General features: G+C 31.7%; 1 protein-coding gene across 1 annotated transcript in view; it reads right to left on the bottom strand.

Moving 5' to 3' along the window:
• The window catches only part of LOC143891203 (uncharacterized), a 31,576-nt gene extending 5,259 nt beyond the window's left edge, over positions 1 to 26,317 (bottom strand). The window contains exon 1 of the mRNA XM_077395835.1: positions 25,952 to 26,317. Within this exon, the coding sequence (XP_077251950.1) occupies positions 25,952 to 26,317 (366 nt within the window). The remainder of the gene's footprint in view (positions 1 to 25,951) is intronic.
• Between the last annotated feature and the right edge of the window lie 883 nt (positions 26,318 to 27,200).

Consider the following 27,200-nt stretch of genomic DNA (forward strand, 5'->3'; position numbering starts at 1 on the left):
CATCTCAAAACGTAGCTAAAAGCACTTCAACACCATATCTAGGGTTTACAAAAAGTAAAAGATTGATATTTATAAAGTTTCTAAAATAAGAAACTTTTTATTTCTTCAATCTCTATCCTTCAGCAACTAAATCTAAGATTCAATACCCTCTCATCCTAATCTTAAAACTTGGCAAAAAACTCCTTGACACCATCTCTAGGGTTTCTTATGTCCAAAAGTTGGATGTTTTCTAAAGTTTCTAAAATAAGAAGCTTTCTATTTTTTAAATCTCCATCCTTCATCAGCTAAATCTAAGATTCAATACCCTCTGATTCTCAACCCAAAACGTGGCTAGAAGTTGGTTGGAATCATCTCTAGGGTTTCAATACCATAAAAGGTGGTCCTTCATCAATTAAATCTAAGTTCAATACCATCTCATCGTCACCTCAAAACATGGCTAAAAGCTCCTTTACGCCATCTCTATGGTCTCCTATGGCAAAAAATTGATGTTTTGAAAAGTTTCTAAAATAAGAAACTTTCTATTGTTTCAATCTTCTTACTTTATCAACTAAATCTAAGATTCAATATTATCTCGTCCTGATCTCAAACTTGGAACAAAGCTTATTAACATTATCTCGAAGATTTCCCACGTCTTAAAGATGGATGTTTTATAAAGTTTATAAAATAATAAACTTTCTATTTCTTCAATCTTCATCCTTCATCAACTAAATCTTAGATTCAATACCATCTAATCCTCATCTCAAAATGTTGCTAAAAAGCTCTTTGGCACCATCCCTAACGTTTACTAAGTATAAAAGTTTGATGTTTTATAAAGTTTCTAAAATAGGAAACTTTTTTTATTTCAATCTCCATCATTCAGCAACTAAATCTAAGATTCAGTACCCTCTCATTCTCATCTCAAAACTTTGCTAAAAGCTCATTGACACCATCTCTCGAGTTTTCAATTTCTAAAAGATCGATGTTTAATAAAGATTCTAAAATAAGAAACTTTCTATTTTTTCAATCTCCATCCTTCATCATCTAAATCTAAGATTCAATACCACCTAATCAACAATCCAAAACTTGGCGAAAAGCTCAATGACACCATCTCTAGGGTCAGCTATGTCTCAACGATGGATGTTATATAAACTTTCTATTTTTTTCAATCTCCATCCTTTATCAACAAAATCCAAGATCCAATACCATCACATCCTCATCTCAAAACTAGACTGAAAGCTCCTTAACACCCATATCTAAGATTTCCTATATCTAAAAGATGGATATTTTATAAAGTTTCTAAAACAAGAAACTTTCTACTTTTTCAATCTCCATCTTCCATCAACTAAATCTAATATTTAAAGCCATCTCATCATCATCCCAAAACTTAGCTAAAAGCTCTTTGACACCATCTCCAGGGTCTCTTATGTCTAAAACATGGATGTTTTAGAGTTTCTAAAATAAGAAACTTTCTATTTTTTAATTCAATATCATCTATCAACTAAATGTAAGATTCAATACCATCTCATCCTCTTCTACAAACTTGGCTAAAAGCTTCTTTACACCACATCTAGGGTTTTGTATGTCTAAAAGATAGATGTTTTATAAAGTTTCTAAAATAAAAAACTTTGTAATTTTTCAATCTCCATTCTTCATCAACTAAATCTATGATTCAATAGCATCTAATGCTCATCTCAAAACTTAGCTAAAAGCACTTCGACACCATATCCAGGGTTTACAAAAAGTAAAAGATTGATATTTATAAAGTTTCTAAAATAAGAAACTTTTTATTTCTTAAATCTCTATCCTTCAGCAACTAAATATAAGATTCAATACCCTCTCATCCTAATCTTAAAACTTGGCAAAAAACTCCTTGACACCATCTCTAGGGTTTCTTATGTCCAAAAGTTGGATGTTTTCTAAAGTTTCTAAAATAAGAAGCTTTCTATTTTTTAAATCCTCATCCTTCATCAGCTAAATCTAAGATTCAATACCCTCTGATTCTCAACCCAAAACGTGGCTCGAAGTTGGTTGGAATCATCTCTAGGGTTTCAATACCATAAAAGGTGGTCCTTCATCAATTAAATCTAAGTTTCAATACCATCTCATCCTCACCTCAAAACATGGCTAAAAGCTCCTTGACGCCATCTCTAGGGTCTCCTATGGCAAAAAATTGATGTTTTGAAAAGTTTCTAAAATAAGAAACTTTCTATTTTTTCAATCTTCTTACTTTATCAACTAAATCTAAGATTCAATACCATCTCGTCCTGATCTCAAAACTTGGCACAAAGCTTATTAACACTATCTCGAGGATTTCACACGTCTACAAGATGGATGTTTTATAAAGTTTCTAAAATAATAAACTTTCTATTTCTTCAATCTCCATCCTTCATCAACTAAACCTTAGATTCAATACCATCTAATCATCATCTCAAAATGTTGCTAAAAAGCTCTTTGGCACCATCCCTAAGGTTTACTAAGTATAAAAGTTTGATGTTTTATAAAGTTTTTAAAATAGGAAACTTTTTTTTATTTCAATCTCCATCATTTAGCAACTAAATCTAAGATTCAGTACCCTCTCATTCTCATCTCAAAACTTTGCTAAAAGCTCAGTCACACCATCTCTCGAGTTTCCAATTGTTAAAAGATGGATGTTTAATAAAGATTCTAAAATAAGAAACTTTCTATTTTTTCAATCTCCATCCTTAATCATCTAAATCTAAGATTCAATACCACCTAATCATCACTCCAAAACTTGGCCAAAAGCTCAATGACACCATCTCTAGGGTCAGCAATGTCTAAACGATGGATGTTATATAAACTTTCTATTTTTTTCAATCTCCATTCTTTATGAACAAAATCCAAGATCCAATACCATCACATCCTCATCTCAAAACTTGACTGAAAGCTCCTTAACACCCATCTCAAGGATTTCCTATCTCAAAAAGATGGATATTTTATAAAGTTTCTAAAACAAGAAACTTTCTACTTTTTCAATCTCCATCTTCCATCAACTAAATCTAATATTTAAAGCCATCTCATCATCATCCCAAAACTTAGCTAAAAGCTCTTTGACACCATCTCCAGGGTCTCTTATGTCTAAAAGATGGATGTTTTAGAGTTTCTAAAATAAGAAACTTTCTACTTTTTAATTTAATATCCTCTATCAACTAAATCGTAGATTCAATACCATCTCATCCTCTTCTACAAACTTGGCTAAAAGCTTCTTTACACCACATCTAGGGTTTTGTATGTCTAAAAGATGGATGTTTTATAAAGTTTCTAAAATAAGAAACTTTGTAATTTTTGAATCTCCATCCTTCATCAACTAAATCTATAATTCAATAGCATCTAATCCTCATCTCAAAATTTAGCTAAAAGCACTTCGACACCATATCTAGGGTTTATAAAAAGTAAAAGATTGATATTTATAAAGTTTCTAAAATAAGAAACTTTTTATTTCTTCAATCTCTATCTTCAGCAACTAAATCTAACATTCAATACCCTCTCATCCTAATCTTAAAACTTGGCAAATAACTCATTGACACTATCTCTAGGGTTTCTTATGTCCAAAAGATAGATGTTTTCTAAAGTATATAAAATAAGAATTTTCTATTTTTTCAATCTCCATCCTTCATCAGCTAAATCTAAGATTCAATACCCTCTGATTCTCAACCCAAAACATGGCTAGAAGTTGGTTGGCAACATCTCTAGGGTTTCAAAACCATAAAAGGTGGTCCTTCATCAACTAAATCTAAGTTTCAATACCATCTCATCCTTACCTCAAAACATGGCTAAAAGCTCCTTGACACCATCTTTAGGGTCTCCTATGGCTAAAAATTAATGTTTTGAAAAATTTCTAAAATAAGAAACTTTCTATTTTTTCAATCTTCTTACATTATCAACTAAATCTAAGATTCAATACCATCTCGTCCTGATCTCAAAACTTGGAAAATAGCTTATAAACATTATTTCGAGGATTTCCCACGTCTAAAAGATGGATGTTTTATAAAGTTTAAAAAATAATAAACTTTCTATTTCTTCAATCTCCATCATTCATCAACTAAATCTAAGATTGAATACCATCTAATCCTCATCTCAAAATGTTGCTAAAAAGCTCTTTGGCACCATCCCTAAGGTTTACTAAGTATAAAAGTTTGATGTTTTATAAAGTTTCTAAAATAGGAAACTTTTTTTTATTTCAATCTCCATCATTCAGCAACTAAATCTAAGATTCAGTACCCTCTCATTCTCATCTCAAAACTTTGCTAAAAGCTCATTGACACCATCTCTCGAGTTTCCAATTTCTAAAAGATGGATGTTTAATAAAGATTCTAAAATAAGAAACTTTCTATTTTTTCAATCTCCATCCTTCTTCATCTAAATCTAAGATTCAATACCACCTAATCATCAATCCAAAACTTGGCCAAAAGCTCAATGACACCATCTCTAGGGTCAGCTATGTCTAAACGATGGATGTTATATAAACTTTCTATTTTTTTCAATCTCCATCCTTTATCAACAAAATCCAAGATCCAATACCATCACATCCTCATCTCAAAACTTGACTGAAAGCTCCTTAACACCATCTCTAGGATTTCCTATGTCTAAAAGATGGATTTTTTATAACGTTTCTAAAACAAGAAACTTTCTACTTTTTCAATCTCCATCTTCCATCAACTAAATCTAATATTTAAAGCCATCTCATCATCATCCCAAAACTTAGCTAAAAGCACTTTGACACCATCTCTAGGGTCTCTTATGTCTAAAAGATGGATGTTTTAGAGTTTCTAAAATAAGAAACTTTCCATTTTTTAATTCAATATCAACTATCAACTAATTCTAAGATTCAATACCATCTCATCCTCATCTACAAACTTGGCTAAAAGCTTCTTTACACCACATCTAGGGTTTTGTATGTCTAAAAGATAGATGTTTTATAAAGTTTCTAAAATAAGAAACTTTGTAATTTTTCAATCTCCATCATTCATCAACTAAATCTATGATTCAATAGCATCTAATCCTGATCTCAAAACTTAGCTAAAAGCACTTCGACACCATATCTAGGGTTTACAAAAAGTAAAAGATTGATATTTATAAAGTTTCTAAAATAAAAAACTTTTTATTTCTTCAATCCCTATCCTTCAGCAACTAAATCTAAGATTCAATACCCTCTCATCCTAATCTTAAAACTTGGCAAAAAACTCCTTGACACCATCTCTAGGGTTTCTTATGTCCAAAAGTTGGATGTTTTCTAAAGTTTCTAAAATAAGAAGCTTTCTATTTTCTAAATCTCCATCCTTAATCAGCTAAATCTAATATTCAATACCCTCTGATTTCCAACCCAAAACGTGGCTAGAAGTTGGTTGGAATCATCTCTAAGGTTTCAATACCATCTCATCCTCACCTCAAAACATGGCTAAAAGCTCCTTGACGCCTTCTCTAGGGTCTCCTATGGCAAAAAATTGATGTTTTGAAAAGTTTTTAAAATAAGAAACTTTCTATTTTTTCAATCTTCTTACTTTATCAACTAAATCTAAGATTCAATATTATCTCGTCCTGATCTCAAAACTTGGCACAAAGCTTATTAACACTATCTCGAGGATTTCCCACGTCTCCAAGATGGATGTTTTATAAAGTTTCTAAAATAATAAACTTTCTATTTCTTCAATCTCCCTCCTTCATCAACTAAATCTTAGATTCAATACCATCTAATCCTCATCTCAAAATGTTGCTAAAAAGCTCTTTGGCACCATCCCTAAGGTTTACTAAGTATAAAATTTTGATGTTTTATAAAGTTTTTAAAATAGGAAACTATTTTTTATTTCAATCTCCATCATTCAGCAACTAAATCTAAGATTCAGTACCCTCTCATTCTCATCTCAAAACTTTGCTAAAAGCTCATTGACACCATCTCTCGAGTTTCCAATTTCTAAAAGATGGATGTTTAATAAAGATTCTAAAATAAGAAACTTTCTATTTTTTCAATCTCCATCCTTCATCATCTAAATCTAAGATTCAATACCACCTAATCATAATTCCAAAACTTGGCCAAAAGCTCAATGACACCATCTCTAGGGTCAGCTATGTCTAAACGATGGATGTTATATAAACTTTCTATTTTTTTCAATCTCCATCCTTTATCAACAAAATCCAAGATCCAATACCATCACATCCTTATCAAAAAACTTGCCTGAAAGCTCATTAACACCATCTCTAGGATTTCCTATGTCTAAAAGATGGATTTTTTATAAAGTTTCTAAATCAAGAAACTTTCTACTTTTTCAATCTCCATCTTCCATCAACTAAATCTAATATTTAAAGCCATCTCATCATCATCCCAAAAGTTAGATAAAAGCACTTTGACACCATCTCCAGGGTCTCTTATGTCAAAAAGATGGATGTTTTAGAGTTTCTAAAATAAGAAACTTTCTATTTTTTAATTCAATATCAACTATCAACTAAATCTAAGATTCAATACCATCTCATCCTCTTCTACAAACTTGGCTAAAAGCTACTTTACACCACATCTAGGGTTTTGTATGTCTAAAAGATAGATGTTTTATAAAGTTTCTAAAATAATAAACTTTCTATTTCTTCAGTCTCCATCCTTCATCAACTAAATCTTAGATTCAATAACATCTAATCCTCATCTCAAAATGTTACTAAAAAGCTCTTTGGCACCATCCCTAAGGTTTACTAAGTATAAAAGTTTGATGTTTTATAAAGTTTTTAAAATAGGAAACTTTTTTTTATTTCAATCTCTATCATTCAGCAACTAAATCTAAGATTCAGTACCCTCTCATTCTAATCTCAAAACTTTGCTAAAAGCTCATTCACACCATCTCTCGAGTTTCCAATTTCTAAAAGATGGATGTTTTATAAAGTTTCTAAAATAAGAAACAATCTATTTTTTCAATCTCCATCCTTCATCATCTAAATCTAATATTCAATACCACCTAATCATAAATCCCAAACTTGGCCAAAAGCTCAATGACACCATCTCTAGGGTCAGCTATGTCTAAACGATGGATGTTATATAAACTTTCTATTTTTTTCAATCTTCATCCTTTATCAATAAAATCCAAGATCCAATACCATCAAATCCTCATCTTAAAACTTGACTGAAACTCCTTAACACCATCTCTAGGATTTCCTATGTCTAAAAGATGGATTTTTTATAAAGTTTCTAAAACAAGAAACTTTCTACTTTTTAATCTCCATCTTCCATCAACTAAATCTAAGATTTAAAGCCATCTCATCATCATCCCAAAACTTGGCTAAAAGCTCTTTGACACCATCTCCAGTGTCTCTTATGTCTAAAAGATGGGTGTTTTAGAGTTTCTAAAATAAGAAACTTTCTATTTTTTAATTCAATATCCTCTATCAACTAAATCTAAGATTCAATACCATCTGATCCTCTTCTACAAACTTGGCAAAAAGCTTCTTTACACCATATCTAGGGTTTTGAATGTCTAAAAGATAGATGTTTTATAAAGTTTCTAAAATAAGAAACTTTGTAATTTTTCAATCTCAATCCTTCATCAACTAAATCTATGATTCAATAGCATCCAATCCTCATCTCAAAACTTAGCTAAAAGCACTTCGACACCATATCTAGGGTTTACAAAAAGTAAAAGATTGATATTTATAAAGTTTCTAAAATAAGAACCTTTTTATTTCTTCAATCTCTATCCTTCAGCAACTAAATCTAAGATTCAATACCCTCTCATCCTAATCTTAAAACTTGGCAAAAAACTCCTTGACACCATCTCTAGGGTTTCTTATGTCCAAAAGTTGGATGTTTTCTAAAGTTTCTAAAATAAGAAGCTTTCTATTTTTTCAATCTCCATCCTTCATCAGCTAAATCTAAGATTCAATACCCTCTGATTCTCAACGCAAAACGTTGCTAGAAGTTGGTTGGCATCATCTCTAGGGTTTCAATACCATAAAAGGTGGTCCTTCATCAACTAAATCTAAGTTTCAATACCATCACATCCCTACCTCAAAACATGGCTAAAAGCTCCTTGACACCATCTTTAGGGTCTCCTATGGCTAAAAATTAATGTTTTGAAAAGTTTCGAAAATAAGAAACTTTCTATTTTTTCAATCTTCTTACATTATCAACTTAATCTAAGATTCAATACCATCTCGTCCTAATCTCAAAACTTGGAAAAAAGCTTATTAACACTATCTCGAGGATTTCCCACGTCTAAAAGATGGATGTTTTATAAAGTTTCAAAAATAATAAACTTTCTATTTCTTCAATCTCCATCCTTCATCAACTAAATCTAAGATTAAATACCATCTAATCCTCATTTCAAAATGTTGCTAAAAAGCTCTTTGACACTATCTCTAGGTTTTACTAAGTATAAAAGTTTGATGTTTTATAAAGTTTCTAAAATAGGAAACTTTTTTTTCTTTCAATCTCCATCATTCACCAACTAAATCTAAGATTCAGTACCCTCTCATTCTCATCTCAAAACTTTGCCAAAAGCTCCTTCACACCATCTCTCGAGTTTCCAATGTCTAAAAGATGGATGTTTTATAAAGTTTCTAAAATAAGAAACTTTCTATTTTTTCAATCTCCATCCTTCATCAGCTAAATCTAAAATTCAATACCATCTCATCATCAATCCAAAACCTGGCTAAAAGCTCATTGACACCATCTCTAGGGTCACCTATGTCTAAACGATGGATGTTATATAAACTTTCTATTTTTTTCAATCTCCATCCTTTATCAATAAAATCCAAGATCCAATACCATCAAATCCTCATCTCAAAACTTGACTGAAAGCTCCTTAACACCATCTCTAGGATTTCGTATGTCTAAAAGATGGATTTTTTATAAAGTTTCTAAAACAAGAAACTTTCTACTTTTTCAATCTCCATCTTCCATCAAATAAATCTAAGATTTAAACCCATCTCATCATCATCCCAAAACTTGGCTAAAAGCTCTTTGACACCATCTCCAGGGTCTCTTATGTCTCAAAGATGGATGTTTTAGAGTTTCTAAAATAAGAAACTTTCAATTTTTTAATTCAATATCCTCTATCAAATAAATCTAAGTTTCAATACCATCTCATCCTCTTCTACAAACTTGGCTAAAAGCTTCTTTACACCACATCTAGGGTTTTGTATGTCTAAAAGATAGATGTTTTATAAAGTTTCTAAAATAAGAAACTTTGTAATTTTTCAATCTCCATCCTTCATCAACTAAATCTATGATTCAATAGCATCTAATCCTAATCTCAAAACTTAGCTAAAAGCACTTCGACACCATATCTAAGGTTTACAAAAAGTAAAAGATTGATAATTATAAAGTTTCTAAAATAAGAAACTTTTTATTTCTTCAATCTCTATCCTTCAGCAACTAAATCTAAGATTCAATACCCTCTCATCCTAATCTTAAAACTTGGCAAATAACTCATTGACAACATCTCTAGGGTTTCTTATGTCCAAAAGATGGATGTTTTCTAAAGTTTCTAAAATAAGAAGCTTTCTATTTTTTCAATCCCCATCCTTCATCAGCTAAATCTAAGATTCAATACCCTCTGATTCTCAACCCAAAACGTGGCTAGAAGTTGGTTGGCATCATCTCTAGGGTTTCAATACCATAAAAGGTGGTCCTTTATCAACTAAATCTAAGTTTCAATACAATAACATCCTTTCCTCAAAACATGGCTAAAAGCTCCTTGACCCCATCTTTAGGGTCTCCTATGGCTAAAAATTAATGTTTTGAAAAGTTTCGAAAATAAGAAACTTTCTATTTTTTCAATCTTCTTACATTATCAACTTAATCTAAGATTCAATACAATCTCGTCCTGATCTCAAAACTTGGAAAAAAGCTTATTAACACTATCTCGAGGATTTCCCACGTCTAAAAGATGGATGTTTTATAAAGTTTCAAAAATAATATACTTTCTATTTCTTCAATCTCCATCCTTCATCAACTAAATCTAAGATTAAATACCATCTAATCCTCATTTCAAAATGTTGCTAAAAAGCTCTTTGACACCATCTCTAGGTTTTACTAAGGATAAAAGTTTGATGTTTTATAAAGTTTCTAAAATAGGAAATTTTTTTTTCTTTCAATCTCCATCATTCAGCAACTAAATCTAAGATTCAGTACCCTCTCATTCTCATCTCAAAACTTTGCCAAAAGCTCCTTTATACCATCTCTCGAGTTTCCAATGTCTAAAAGATGGATGTTTTATAAAGTTTCTAAAATAAGAAACTTTCTATTTTTTCAATCTCCATCCTTCATCAGCTAAATCTAAAATTCAATACCATCTCATCATCAATCCAAAACCTGGCTAAAAGCTCATTGACACCATCTCTAGGGTCACCTATGTCTAAACGATGGATGTTATATAAACTTTCTATTTTTTTCAATCTCCATCCTTTATCAATGAAATCCAAGATCCAATACCATCAAATCCTCATCTCAAAACTTGACTAAAGTTCCTTAACACCATCTCTAAGATTTCGTATGTCTAAAAGATGGATTTTTTATAAAGTTTCTAAAACAAGAAACTTTCTACTTTTTCAATCTTCATCTTCCATCAAATAAATCTAAGATTTAAACCCATCTCATCATCATCCCAAAACTTGGCTAAAAGCTCTTTGACACCATCTCCAGGGTCTCTTATGTCTCAAAGATGGATGTTTTAGAGTTTCTAAAATAAGAAACTTTCTATTTTTTAATTCAATATCCTCTATCAACTAAATCTAAGATTCAATACCATCTCATCCTCTTCTACAAACTTGGCTAAAAGCTTCTTTACACCACATCTAGGGTTTTGTATGTCTAAAAGATAGATGTTTTATAAAGTTTCTAAAATAAGAAACTTTGTAATTTTTCAATCTCCATCCTTCATCAACTAAATCTATGATTCAATAGCATCTAATCCTCATCTCAAAACTTAGCTAAAAGCACTACGACACCATATCTAGGGTTTACAAAAAGTAAAAGATTGATATTTATAAAGTTTCTAAAATAAGAAACTTTTTATTTCTTCAATCTCTATCCTTCAGCAACTAAATCTAAGATTCAATACCCTCTCATCCTAATCTTAAAACTTGGCAAAAAACTCCTTGACACCATCTCTAGGATTTCTTATGTCCAAAAGTTGGATGTTTTCTAAAGTTTCTAAAATAAGAAGCTTTCTATTTTTTAAATCTCCATCCTTCATCAGCTAAATCTAAGATTCAATACCCTCTGATTCTCAACCCAAAACGTGGCTAAAAGTTGGTTGGAATCATCTCTAGGGTTTCAATACCATAAAAGGTGGTCCTTCATCAACTAAATCTAAGTTTCAATACCATCTCAAAACATGGCTAAAAGCTCCCTCTAGGGTCTCCTATGGCTAAAAATTGATGTTTTGAAAAGTTTCTAAAATAAGAAACTTTCTATTTTTTCAATCTTCTTGCTTTATCAACTAAATCTAAGATTCAACACCATCTCGTCCTGATCTCAAAACTTGGCACAAAGCTTATTAACACTATCTCGAGGACTTCCCACGTCTAAAAGATGGATGTTTTATAAAGTTTCTAAAATAATAAACTTTCTATTTCTTCAATCTCCATCCTTAATCAACTAAATCTTAGATTCAATACCATCTAATTCTCATCTCAAAATGTTGCTAAAAAGCTCTTTGGCACCATCCCTAAGGTTTACTAAGTATAAAAGTTTGATGTTTTATAAAGTTTCTAAAATAGAAAACTTTTTTTTCTTTCAATCTCCATCATTCAGCAACTAAATCTAAGATTCAGTACCCTCTCAATCTCATCTCAAAACTTTGCTAAAAGCTCCTTGACACCATATCTCGAGTTTCCAATGTCTAAAAGATTGATGTTTTATAGAGTTTCTAAAATAAGAAACTTTCTATTTTTTCAATCTCCATCCTTCATCAGCTAAATCTAAAATTCAATACCATCTCATCATCAATCCAAAACTTGGTTAAAAGCTCATTGACACCATCTATAGGGTCACCTATGTCTCAACGATGGATGTTATTTAAACTTTCTATTTTTTTCAATCTCCATCCTTTATCAATAAAATCCAAGACCCAATACCATCAAATCCTCATCTCAAAACTTGACTGAAAGCTCCTTAACACCATCTCTAGGATTTCCTATGTCTAAAAGATGGATTTTTTATAAACTTTCTAAAACAAGAAACTTTCTACTTTTTAAATCTCCATCTTCCTTCAACTAAATCTAAGATTTAAAGCCATCTCATCATCATCCCAAAACTTTGCGAAAAGCTCTTTAACACCATCTCCAGGGTCTCTTATGTCTAAAAGATGGATGTTTTAGAGTTTCTAAAATAAGAAACTTTCTATTTTTTAATTCAATATCCTCTATCAACTAAATCTAAGATTCAATACCATCTCATCCTCTTCTACAAACTTGGCTAAAAGCTTCTTTACACCACATCTAGGGTTTTATATGTCTAAAAGATAGATGTTTTATAAAGTTTCTAAAATAAGAAACTTTGTAATTTTTCAATCTCCATCCTTCATCAACTAAATCTATGATTCAATACCATCTAATCCTCATCTCAAAACTTGGCTAAAAGCACTTCGACCCCATATCTAGGGTTTACAAAAAGTAAAAGATTGATATTTATAAAGTTTCTAAAATAAGAAACTTTTTATTTCTTCAATATCTATCCTTCAGCAACTAAAATCTAAGATTCAGTACCCGCTCATCCTAATCTTAAAACTTGGCAAATAACTCATTGACAACATCTCTAGGGTTTCTTATGTCCAAAAGATGGATGTTTTCTAAAGTTTCTAAAATAAGAAGCTTTCTATTTTTTCAATCCCCATCCTTCATCAGCTAAATCTAAGATTCAATACCCTCTGATTCTCAACCCAAAACGTGGCTAGAAGTTGGTTGGCATCATCTCTAGGGTTTCAATACCATAAAAGGTGGTCCTTTATCAACTAAATCTAAGTTTCAATACAATAACATCCTTTCCTCAAAACATGGCTAAAAGCTCCTTGACCCCATCTTTAGGGTCTCCTATGGCTAAAAATTAATGTTTTGAAAAGTTTCGAAAATAAGAAACTTTCTATTTTTTCAATCTTCTTACATTATCAACTTAATCTAAGATTCAATACAATCTCGTCCTGATCTCAAAACTTGGAAAAAAGCTTATTAACACTATCTCGAGGATTTCCCACGTCTAAAAGATGGATGTTTTATAAAGTTTCAAAAATAATATACTTTCTATTTCTTCAATCTCCATCCTTCATCAACTAAATCTAAGATTAAATACCATCTAATCCTCATTTCAAAATGTTGCTAAAAAGCTCTTTGACACCATCTCTAGGTTTTACTAAGGATAAAAGTTTGATGTTTTATAAAGTTTCTAAAATAGGAAATTTTTTTTTCTTTCAATCTCCATCATTCAGCAACTAAATCTAAGATTCAGTACCCTCTCATTCTCATCTCAAAACTTTGCCAAAAGCTCCTTTATACCATCTCTCGAGTTTCCAATGTCTAAAAGATGGATGTTTTATAAAGTTTCTAAAATAAGAAACTTTCTATTTTTTCAATCTCCATCCTTCATCAGCTAAATCTAAAATTCAATACCATCTCATCATCAATCCAAAACCTGGCTAAAAGCTCATTGACACCATCTCTAGGGTCACCTATGTCTAAACGATGGATGTTATATAAACTTTCTATTTTTTTCAATCTCCATCCTTTATCAATAAAATCCAAGATCCAATACCATCAAATCCTCATCTCAAAACTTGACTAAAGTTCCTTAACACCATCTCTAAGATTTCGTATGTCTAAAAGATGGATTTTTTATAAAGTTTCTAAAACAAGAAACTTTCTACTTTTTCAATCTTCATCTTCCATCAAATAAATCTAAGATTTAAACCCATCTCATCATCATCCCAAAACTTGGCTAAAAGCTCTTTGACACCATCTCCAGGGTCTCTTATGTCTCAAAGATGGATGTTTTAGAGTTTCTAAAATAAGAAACTTTCTATTTTTTAATTCAATATCCTCTATCAACTAAATCTAAGATTCAATACCATCTCATCCTCTTCTACAAACTTGGCTAAAAGCTTCTTTACACCACATCTAGGGTTTTGTATGTCTAAAAGATAGATGTTTTATAAAGTTTCTAAAATAAGAAACTTTGTAATTTTTCAATCTCCATCCTTCATCAACTAAATCTATGATTCAATAGCATCTAATCCTCATCTCAAAACTTAGCTAAAAGCACTACGACACCATATCTAGGGTTTACAAAAAGTAAAAGATTGATATTTATAAAGTTTCTAAAATAAGAAACTTTTTATTTCTTCAATCTCTATCCTTCAGCAACTAAATCTAAGATTCAATACCCTCTCATCCTAATCTTAAAACTTGGCAAAAAACTCCTTGACACCATCTCTAGGGTTTCTTATGTCCAAAAGTTGGATGTTTTCTAAAGTTTCTAAAATAAGAAGCTTTCTATTTTTTAAATCTCCATCCTTCATCAGCTAAATCTAAGATTCAATACCCTCTGATTCTCAACCCAAAACGTGGCTAAAAGTTGGTTGGAATCATCTCTAGGGTTTCAATACCATAAAAGGTGGTCCTTCATCAACTAAATCTAAGTTTCAATACCATCTCAAAACATGGCTAAAAGCTCCCTCTAGGGTCTCCTATGGCTAAAAATTGATGTTTTGAAAAGTTTCTAAAATAAGAAACTTTCTATTTTTTCAATCTTCTTGCTTTATCAACTAAATCTAAGATTCAACACCATCTCGTCCTGATCTCAAAACTTGGCACAAAGCTTATTAACACTATCTCGAGGACTTCCCACGTCTAAAAGATGGATGTTTTATACGCTGTGGCCCGGTCGACCGTAGTGGCCTGACAAAAGTGCCGTTGGGGCTTTTTCTTATTGACTGTTTCAACTCCGTTTTTTAGAGTTTTACCCCCAAACGGTCATATTTTCAAATGGGCTTTATATTGGCTAAAAGCTCGTTGACATCATCTTTAGGGTTTCAATACCGTAAAAGATGGTCCTTCATTAACTAAATCTATGATTCAATACAATCTCATCCTCATCTCAAAACTCGGCTAAAAGCTTCTGGACACCATCTCTAGGGTCTCCTATTTCTAAAAGATGGATGTTTAATAAAGTTTCTAAAATAAGAAACTATTTAGTTTTTCAATCTCCATCATTTATCAACTAAATCTAAGATTTAATACCATCTCATCCTTTTCTGAAAACTTGGCTAAAAGATCCTTAACACCATCTCTAGGGTTTCCTATGTGCAAAAGAAGTATGTTTTATGAAGTTTCTAAAATAAGGAACTTTCTATTTTTTCAATCTCCAGGCTTTATCAACTAAATCTAAGATTCAATACTATCTAATCCTCATCTCAAAATATGGCAAAAAGTTCCTTGACATCATCTCTAGGGTATTTTTAGTGTTAAAGATTGATGCTTTATAAAGTTTCTAAGATAAGAAACTTTCTATTTTTTAAAACTCATTCATTAACCAAATCTAAGATTCAATACCATCTCATTCTCAGCTCAAAACTTGGCTAAAAGCCCCTTAACACCTTCTCGAGGTTTTCCTATTTCTAAAAGATGGATGTTTTATAAAGTTTCTAAAATAAAAAAAATTTCTATTTTTTCAGTCTCCATCCTTCATCAACTAAATCTAGGATTCAATATCATCTAATCCTTATCTCAAAACTTAGCTAAAAGCTCTTTGACCCTATCTCTAGGGTTTACTAAAAATAAAATATTGATGTTTTATAAAGTTTCTAAAAGAAGAAAATTTTTATTTTTTCAATCTCAATCCTTCAGCAACTAAATCTAAGATTCAATACCATCTCATTCTAATCTCAAAACATGGCTAAAAGCTCCGTAACACCATCTCTAGGGTTTCCTATGTCACAAAGAACGATGTTTTATAAAGTATTAAGATAAGAAACTTTCTATTTTTTCAATCTCCATCCTTAATCAACTAAATCTAAGATTTAATACCCTCTCATTCTCATCCCAAAACTTGGCAAAAAGCTGGTTGATATCATCTCTTAGGTTTCAATACGATAAAAGATGGTCTTTCATCAACTAAATGTAAGATTAAATACCATCTCATCTTAATCTCAAAACTTGGCTAAAAGCTCCTTCACATCATCTCTAGGGTCTCCTATGTCTAAGAGATTGATGTTTTATAAAGTTTCTAAAATAAGAAACTTTTTGTTTTTTCAATCTTCATCATTTATCAACTAAAGCTAAGATTCAATACCATCTCATCCTCATCTCAAACCTTGGCAAAAAGCTCATTAACACAATATCGAGGGTTTCTTATGTCTAAAAGATTAATTTTTTATAAAGTTTCTAAAATGAGAAACTTTCTATTTCTTCAATCTCCATCCATCATCAACTAAATCTAAGATTCAATACCACAAAATCCTCATCTCAGAACTTGGCTAAAAGCTCTTTGACACCATCTCTAGGGTTTACTAAGTGGAAAAGATTGATGTTTTATAAAGTTTCAGAAATAAGAAACTTTTTATTATTTCAATCCCCATCCTTCAGCAACTAAATCTAAAGATTTAATACCCTCTCATTCCCAACTCAAAACTTGGCTAAAAGGTCTTTGACATCGTCTCTAGAGTTTCCTATGTGTAAAAGTTTGATGTTTTATAAAGTTTTTAAAAGAAGAAACTTTCTATTTTTTCAATCTTCATCCTTCATCAACTAAATCTAAGATTAAATACCCCCTCATTCTCATCCCAAAATTTGGCAAAATGCCGGTTTACATCATCTCTAGGGTTTTAATACCATAAAATATGGTCTTTCATCAACTAAATCAAAGATTCAATACCATCTCATCATAATCTCAACCTCCATCCTTAAGCAACTAAATCTAAGATTCAATACCCTCTACTTCTCATCTCAAAACTTTGCTAAAATAACCTTGACACCATCTCTAGGGTTTTCTATGTCTAAGAGATTGATGTTTTAAAAAGTTTCTAAAATAAGAAACATTCTATTTTTACGATCTCTATCCTTAATCAACTAAATCTAAAATTCAATACCCTCTATTCTCATCCTAAAACTTCGCTAAAAACTCGTTTACATCATCTCTAGGGTTTCAATACCATAAAAGATAGTCCTTCATCAACTAAATCTACGATTCAATACCATCTCATCTTCTTCACAAAACTTGGCTAAAAGCTCTTTGACACAATCTTTAGGATTTATTCAGTGTAAAAGATTAATCTTTCATAAAGTTTCTAAAATAAGAAACTCTCTAGTTTTTAAATCGCCATCCTACATCAACTAAATCAAAGATTCAAAACCCTCTCATTCTCATCTCAAAACTTGGCTAAATGCACCTACACAACATCTCCAGGGTTTACTATCTCTAAAAGAAAGATGTTTTATACAGTTTCTAAAATAAGAAACTTTCTATTTTTTCAATCTCTGTTCTTCATTAACTAAATCTAAGATTCAAAATCCTCTCATTCTCATCCCAAAACTTAGCTAAAAGCTCGTTGACATCATCTTTAGGGTTTAAATATCATAAAAGATGGTCTTCCATCAACTAAATCTCTGTTTCAATATCATCTCATTCTTGTCTCAAAACTTGGCAAAAAGCTCATTCACACCATCTTTAAGGCTTCCTATGTCTAAAATATGGATGTTTTATAATGTTTCTAATGTAAGAAACTTTCTATTTTTTTATTTTCATCATCTATCAGCTAAATGTAAGATTCAATACCATCTCATCCTCATCTCAAAACTTCGCTAAAAGCTCCTTAACACCATCTCAAGGGTTTCCTATGTCTAAAAAATGGATGTTTTATAAAGTTTTTAAAATAAGAAACTTCCTATTTTTTCAATCTCCATCCTTAATCAATAAAATTTAAAATTCAATACCATCTAATCGTCATCTCAAAACTTGGCTAAAAGCACTTTGACAACATCTCTAGGGTTTACTAAGTGTAAAAGATTGATGTTTTATAAAGTTTCTAAAATAAGAAACTTTTTATTTTTTCAATCCCCATCCTTCAGCAACAAAATCTAAGATTTAATACCCTCTCATTCCCAACTTAAAACTTGGCTAAAAGCTCCTTGACAGCGTCTTTAGGGTTTCCTATATCTAAAAGAATGATGTTTTATAAAGTTTTTAAAAGAAAAAACTTTCTATTTTTTCAATCTTCATCCTTCATCAACTAAATCTAAGTTTCAATACCCTCTCATTCTCATCCCAAAACTTGGCAAAAAGCTGGTTTACATCATCTCTAGGGTTTCAATACCATAAAAGATGGTCTTTCATCAACTAAATCAAAGATTCAATACCATCTAATCCTAATCTCAAAACTGGGCTAAAAGCTCATTCACACCATTTCTACAGTCTCCTACGTCTAAAAGATTGATGTTTTATAAAGTTTCTACAGTAGAAAACTTTTTATTTTTTAATCTTCATCCTTTATCAACTAAATCTAAGATTCAATACCATCTCATCCTCATCTCAAAATTTGGTTAAAAGCTCCTTAACACACGAGAGTTTCCTATGTCTAAAAGATGGATGTTTTATAAAGTTTCTAAAATAAGAAACTTTCTATTTATTCAATATCCATCATTCATCAACTAAATCTAAGAGTCAATACCATAATCCTCATCTCAAAACTTGGATAAAAGCTCGTTGACATCAGCTCTAGGGTTTAGTAAGTCTAAAAGATGGATGTTTTATAAAGTTTCTAAAATAAGAAACTTTCTATTTTTTCAATCTCCATCTTTTATCAACTAAATCTAACATTCAATACCCTCACATTCTTATCCCAAAACATGGCTAAAAACTCGTTGACATCATCTCTAGGGTTTCCTATGTCTAAAAGTTGTATGTTTTATATTATTTGTAAAATAAGAAACTTTCTATTTTTTCAATATCCATAATTCATCAACTAAATCTACGATTCAATATCATCTCATCATCATCTCAAAACTGGGCTAAAAGCTCCTTGACACCATCTATAGGGTTTCCTATGTCTAAAAGATGGAGGTTTTTTAAACTTTCTAAAATATGAAACTTTCGATTTTTCAATCTCCATCCTTGATCAACTAAATCTAAGATTCAATACCATCTTAGATTTCGTTGATGAAGGATGATGATTGAAAAAATAGAAAGTTTCTAATTTTAGAAGCTTTATAAAACATCCATCTTTTAGACATAGGAGACCCTTGAGACGGTGTGAAGGAACTTTTAGCCATGTTTTGGGATGAGGATTAGATGATATTGAATATTAGATTTAGTTGATGAAGGATGGAGTTTGAAAAAATAGAAAGTTTCTTATTTTAAAAACTTTATGAAACATCAACCTTTTAGACATAGGAAACCCTACAGATGAGCTCAACGAGCTTTTAACCAAGTTTTGGGATGAGAATAAGTGGGAGAATCTTAGATTTAGTTGATGAAGGATCCAGATTGAAAAAATAGAAAGTTTCTTATATTAGAAACTTTATTAAATATATCAATCTTTTAGACTTAGTAAACTCTAGAGATGAGGTCAAGGTGCTTTTAGCCATGTTTTGGGATGAGGATGAGATGATATTGAATTTTAGATTTAGTTCAGGAAGAATGGAGATTGAAAAACAGGAAGTTTCTGATCTAAAGAAACTTTATAAAACATCCATCTTTTAGGCATAGGAAACCATCTATATGATGTGAGGAGCTTTTAGTCAAGTTTTGAGATGAGGTTTAGATGGTATTGAATATTAGATTTAGTTGATGAATGATGGAGATTGAAAAAAAAAAGTTTATTATTTCAGAAACTTTATAAAAATATTCATCTTTTAGACATAGGAAACCCTAGAAATGGTGTTAAGGAGCTTTTAACAAAGTTTTGGGATGAGGATGAGATGGTGTCAACGAGCTTTTAGCCAAGTTTTGGGATGAGAATGAGAGGGTATTGAATTATAGATTTAGTTGATGAAGGATGGAGATTGAGAAAATAGAAAGTTTCGTATTTTAGAAACTTTATAAAACATAAATCTTTTACACTTCGTAAACCTAGAGATAGTGTCATGGAGCTTTGAGCCAAGTTTTGGGATGAGTTAGCGATGATATTGAATCTTAGATTTAGTTGATGAAGGATGGAGAAAAAATTAAAAGTTTCTTATTTTAGAAACTTTATAAAACATTTATGTTTAAGACATATAACACCGTAGAGATGGTGTCAATGAGCTTTTAGCCATGTTTTGAGATGAAGATGCAGTAGTATTGAATCCTAGATTTAGTTGATGAAGGATGGAGAATGAAAAAATAAAAAGCTTCTTATTTTAGAAACGTTAAAATATCTATCTTCTAGACTTACTAAACCTTAGAGATGGTATAAATGAGCTTTTAACCATGTTTTGAGATGAGGATGAGATGATATTGAATCTTAGATTTAGCTGGTGAATGATGGAGATTGAGAAAGTAGAAAGTTTCTTATTTTAGAAACTTTATAAAACATCAATCTTTTAAAATTAGTAAACTCTAGAGATGATGTCAACAAACATTTTGCCAAGTTTTGGGATGAGAATGAGAGGGTATTGAATCTTAGAATTAGTTGATGAAGGATGGAGATTGAAAAAATAGAAAGTTTCTGATTTTAGAAACTTTATAAAACATCCATCTTTTAAACATAGGAAACCCTAGAGATGGTGTTAAAGAGCATTTAGCCAAGTTTTGAGATTAGGATGAGATGGTGTCAACGAGCTTTTAGCCAAGTTTTTGGATAAGAATGAGACGGTATTAAATCTTAGATTTACTTCATGAAGGATGGAGATTGAAGAAATATAAAATTTTTTATTTTTGAAACTTTAGAAAACAAGAATCTTTTACACTTAGTAAACCTTAGAGATGGTGTCATGGAGCTTTGAGCCAAATTTTGTGATGAGTTAGCGATGGTATTGAATAATAGATTTAGTTGATAAAAGATGAGGAAGAAATAAAAAAAATTTATTTTAGAAACTTTATAAAACATCTATTTTTTAGACATATGAAACTCTAGAAATATTGTAAATGATCTTTTAGCCAAGTTTTGAGATAAGGATGCGATGGTTATGAATCTTAGATTTAGTTGATGAAGTATGGAGACTGAAAAAATAGAAACTTTGTGATTTTAGAAAATTTCTAAAACATCAATCTTTTAGTCATAGGAAACCCTATAGATGGTGTAAAGGCGCTTTTAGCTAATTTTTAGGATGAGGATGAGAATTGAAAAACAGAAAGTTTCTGATTTTAGAAACTTTATAAAACAAACATCTTTTAGACATAGGAAACCCTAGAGATGGTGTCATGGACCCTTTAGCCAAGTTTTGAGATAATGATGAAATGATATTGAATCTTAGATTTAGTTGATTAAGGATGGAGATTGAAAAAATAGAAAGTTTCTTATTTTAGAAACTTTACATAACATTCATCTTTTAAACATAAGAAACCCTAGAGATGATGTCAATGAGCTTTTAGCCAAGTTTCGAGATGAGAATGTGAGGGTATTGAATCTTAGATCTAGTTGATGAAGAATAGAGATTGAAAAAATAGAAAGTTTCTTATTTTAGAAACTTTCTAAAACATCAGTATTTTAGACTTAGTAAACCATAGAGATGGTGTCAAGGAGCTTCTAGATTCATCTTTTAGGGTATCTAAACCCTAGAGTGATTTGGTCAATGAGTTTTTAGCAAAGTTTTGAGATGAGAATGAGAGGGCATTGAATCTTAGATTTACTTGATAAAGGATGGAGATTGAAAAAATAAAAAATTTCTTATTTTAGAAACTTTATGAAGCATTCATCTTTTAGACATATGAGACCCTACATCCATCTTTTAGCCATGTTTTTGGATGATTTAACGATGATATTGATTCTTAAATGTAGTTGATGAAGGATGGAGAAAAAATAAAAAGTTTCATATTTTAAAAACTTTATAAAATATCTATCTTTTAGACATAAAAGAAACCCTAGGGATGGTGTTAAGGAGCTTTTAGCCAAGTTTTGATATGAGGATGAGATGGTATTGAGTTTTAGATTTAGTTGAGGAATGATGGAGATTGAAAAACAAGAAGTTTCTGATCTAAAGAAACTTTAGAAAACATCCATCTGTTAGACATAGGAAACCATCTATATGGTGTCAATGAGCTTTTAGTTAAGTTTTGAAAAGAGGTTTATATGGTATTGAATCTTAGATTTAGTTGATCAAGGATAGAGATTGAAAAAACAGAAAGTTTCTGATTTTTGAAACTTTATACAACATCCATCTTTTAGACATAGTAAACCTTACAGATAGTGTCAATGAGGTTTTACCCAAATTTTGAGATGAGGACGAGATAGCATTGAATCTTAGATTTAGTTGATGAAGGATTGAGATTGAAAAAACAGAATGTTTCTGATTGTAGAAACTTTGTAAAGCATCCACCTTTTAAACATTGGAGACCTTAAAGATGGTGTCAATGAACTTTTAGCAAAGTTTTGGGATGGCGATGAAATATTATTTAATCTTAGATTTAGTTGATGATGGATGGAGATTGACAAAATATAAAGTTTCTTATTTTTTAAACTTTATACAACATCCAATTTTTATGGTATTAACATCCTAGAGATGATGTCAACAAGCTTTTAGCTAAGTTTTGGGATGAGAATGAGAGGGTATTGAATCTTAGATTTAATTGATGAAAGATGAATTTTGAAAAACCAGAAATTTTCAGAGTTTATAAACTTTATAAAACATCTATCTTTTAGACATTAGAAACCCTAGAGATCGTGTCAATGAGCTTTTATCCATCTCATCCTCATCCCAGAACTTGGCAAAGTTCCTTGACACCATCTCTAGGGTTTACTAAGTGTAAAAGATTGATGTTTTATAAAGTGTCTAAAATAAGAAACTTTATATTTTTTCATTCTCCATCAGTCATTAACTAAATCTAAGATTCGATATCATCTCTGAAATTCCGATATAGGGGGTCCCAAGTTGAATTATAAATGGCAACTATGAGGAGGGAGAATACGGTTGTTTAAGAAAACTAGAATTTACCAATTTGAAAAACTTAAACCGATTAAGAGATCAAGAATAATATTTTAAGCATACAAGTTAAATCTAATGGTGCAATGCAAATTAAAGAGCAAAGAGATAGAAAGAGTGCACCCGAGATTTAAAGTGGTTCGGTCCTCAAACCCGAGGCCTACTCCACTCCACCAACCAAACCCGTTGATGGCTTCACTATTTGATCTTCTTAACCTTGGCGAAGATCGGTGCCAATTACAATTGCTTTAACCTTGGTGGCAATCCTCACCACGGTGAAAAAGGGCTCCGCTTCTCCGAATACTCGCCCGAATACAAATCTTGAAAGATGAAAGAAAGAACTAAAAAATCCCTTCACAAGGGTTACAAAAGATGTACAATTGAGAGCCTATGATCCAAATCCTAGAGTTGGTGATGAGAGGCACAATTGAAGCTTGATTCACTCTTGGGTATTCAAATGAAGTTTAAGAGTGTTAGGATTGATAGTTTGTATGTTTAGAACACCCATATTTATAGGAAAAACAAAATATGACCGTTCAGTGGCATTACGGTAATTCCAGCAAAATTCCAAACGGCTCTTTTTCAGACCGTTGGAGTGTTCTCGGAGTTCCGAGAATAATTCTCGGAGTTCCGAGAATTCTCGGAGTTCCGAGAAAAAATCTCGGAGTTCCGAGAAGCCACACAGAAATTGGAAAAAGTCTACTGGACCATTTCTCGGAGTTCCGAGAATAATTCTCGGAGTTCCGAGAATTCTCGGAGTTCCGAGAAAAACTCTCGGAGTTCCGAGAAGCCTATGCAGAGCAGATTTTCAATTCTGTTTTTGGGCTTCCAGTTCTCAACCAAGATGGGATTGCTATGAGGGTTCCAAGGTGTTGGAACTCCACAAATACAATCACTTGTTTATTTAGGGTGTGTGAGATTACCTTAATTATGCCTCTAAAAACCTAATCTAGGTTTGGATCAATTACATTTAAGAAATGGTCTTCAATATTAATTTCTTCATGTCTTCAAGTCTTCATGACTTCTTGCTTGATGACTTTGGCCTTCCAATTAGTGGTCCAATGTGGGCTTCTTGGCCTTCAATCCAAGCATCCTTGATCTTACTTTATCAAGATCTACAACTTAGACAGTCAAACACATTAGTGATAAATGATCACTTGTGTATTGGAATCATCAAAACAAGATGGGAATGCCAAGGTAAAAACCATTGGGCTTACAATCTCAAAACGTGGCCAAAAGCTCCTTCACACCATCTCTAGGGTTTCATATGTCAAAAAGATTGTATTTTATAAAGTTTCTAAAATAAGAAATTTTATAAAGTTTCTAAAATAAGAAACTTTCTATTGTTTCAATCTCCAAACTTTATCACCTAAATCTACGATTTTATACCATCTTATTATCATCCCAAAACTTAGGTAAAAGCTCATTCACACCATCTCTAGGGTCTCCTATGTCTAAAATATGGATGTTTTATAAGCTTTCTAAAAAAAGAAACTTTCTATTTTTTCAATCTCCATCCTTTATCAATTAAATCTAAGATTCAATACCATCTCATCCCCATCTCAAAACTTGGCTAAAAGCACTTTGACACCACCTCTAAGGTTCCCTACATTTAAAAGATGGATGTTCTATAAACTTTTTATTTTTTCAATCTCCATACTTTATCAACTAAATCTATAATTCAATACCAACTCATCCTCATCTCAAACCTTACCTAAAAGCTCCTTGACACCATCTTTAGAGTTTATTAAGTCTAAAAAATTGATGTTTTATAAAGTTTCTAAAATAAGAAACTTTCTATTTTTTCAATCTACATCCTTCATCAACTAAATCTAAAATTCAATACTTTCTAATTCTCATCCAAAAACTTTGCTAAAAGCTCGTTGACATCATATCTAGGGTTTCCTATGTCTAAAAGATGGATGTTTTATAAAGTTTTTATAATAAGAAACTTTTTATTTTTTCAATCTCTATCCTTCATCAACTAAATCTAAGATTCAATATCATCTCATCTTCAGCCCAAAACATGGCTAAAAGCTCCTCGTCACCATCTCTATGATCTCCTATGTCTAAAAGATAGTTGTTTTATGAAGTTTCTAAAATAAGAAACTTTCTATTTTTTCATTCTCCATCCTTTGTCAACTAAATCTAAGATTTAATACCATCCGATCCTCATCATAAAACTTAGGTAAAAGCTCTTTGACACCATCTCTAGGGTTTCGTATGTCTAAAAGATGGATGTCTTATAAAGTTTCAAAAATTAGAAACTTTCTATTTTTCAGTCTCTATCCTTCATCAATTAAATCTAAGATTCAATACCCTTTCATTCTGATCCCAAAACCTGGCTAAAATCTCGTTGACATCATCTCTAGGGTTTCCGATGTCTAAAAGATGGATGTTTTATAAATTTCTACAATAAGAAACTTCCAATTTTTCAATCGTCATCCGTAATAAACTAAATCTAAGATTCACTACCATCTCATCCTCATCCCAAAACTTGGCTAAAAGCTCCATAGCTCATTATCTTCTTTAGGATCACAGCCCAGTGCACATAGGATGTAGGGTCCACCTGCATTAGTTTTTTTTTTTTTTTGGTTGGTAAGCTGGGGTTAGGCAGACCCCAACCAGATATATTAAGAACAATAGAAAGGATTACAAAGGGGGGCCACAAGGGCTACAAAGGCAAATAGCCAATAAGAAAATCAAAGTGTATTGCTGAAAAATGCCACAAGGTGGGCTACAGATAGCACTACAGCACCAACATCTAGAAACAATACTTGTCTTCAACACATAGCATAGGGGCATTAAGCTAATCTGATGAAGAATGTGAACGAAGAACCACTCCCTCCCAACAGAGATCTGCAAGCGGCTAGCAAGGCACATCCTTCTCTTCTTCACAAGATTGGGACAACTACACTCTAGAATAAACCATCCCATCATAATCAAGGGACACAATGTTCTGGAGATCTGGAGGAATAGAAACCAGCTGAATATCTTCGCCTTTGATAGAGCAATTTGGTTTTGAGAGGTAATCAGCTGCTTGGTTAGCCTCTCTCCAAATATGAGAGATTTCCCAGCTTTTGAATTTGTTAAGCATGTTCATTATCTTCTCAAAAGTAAGGATCTTCTTCCAAGGACAAGTCCACATCTTCTCTATAATTTTCACAGTCATCATCGAATCTGATTCAACCCAGATGTGCTGAGTATTCTTTCTGTGAGCAAGCTCTAAGCCATGTAGGACTGCTTCCATTTCTAACCCATGAATCTCTTCCACAGGTTTATCAACAGAGAACATGGCTATGATATTCCTCTTACCATCTCTTAGAATCCCCCCAATCCCCCACCAGCATTAGTTTAGGGCTAACTAGAATTAGTTAGGACATATAGGAAGTCTTAAAACTCACAAACAAGTGGAACCTAACTAATCATATGGAATAAGCTATTAACAATTAGTAAAGTCTAGTTGATTGAGTTTAGGATAGCAGTCTTATATTTGTTAGGCATTGTAGTTTAGAATAGGTGCGAGAACTATGTGGCCTTAATTCCTGTAGAGGCGAGGATGCGTAGGCTGCTTCAGATCAACATCAGACTATCCAAGATTTAGGCAAAAAAATAATTAGAGTCCTAGGGTTTGTTGTTAGTGCTATAGGGTTTGTGTTTGTAGTTATCATTGTTTCTTGCATAAGACCATGACAGTATGTCTTCTTTCAGACTAGGATTATTTCCTTATTTGATTACTCACATGTTTAGCTGTAGCTTTCACATGCTTAGCTGTAGCTCTTTACTATTGCTGATTATTACTTTTGCTATCATCTACTGGCATTTGCTCATTGTACAGGTTTGTCTCTTTAGCTATAGCTATGCATGCATTTGTTCACCGCTTTCTTAAATGTGATGAGTTAGGATTAGATGTGATATGTGGAGATAGGTAGCAGGGTTATTTGGCATTGGATTGGTTCTAGTCTTCTCCGCCTCTCTGAGAGACGGTGGATTCTAGTGCTCATTCTGATGACAGATGATACTGATACCATATATGATACTTTTTAGGCATAGATGTTAAATGTGATGTGTGGACACCATATATAGGAATGTGTAAAACATAGATGCTTTATAAAGTTTCTAAAATAAAAAACTATCTGTTTTTTCAATCTCCATCCTTCATCAACTAAATCTAAGAT

This window comes from Tasmannia lanceolata, unplaced genomic scaffold (assembly GCF_043159265.1).
Source record: "Tasmannia lanceolata isolate RefF3 unplaced genomic scaffold, GAP_Taslan_0.1 ptg000013l, whole genome shotgun sequence".
NCBI classification, from domain to species: domain Eukaryota; kingdom Viridiplantae; phylum Streptophyta; class Magnoliopsida; order Canellales; family Winteraceae; genus Tasmannia; species Tasmannia lanceolata.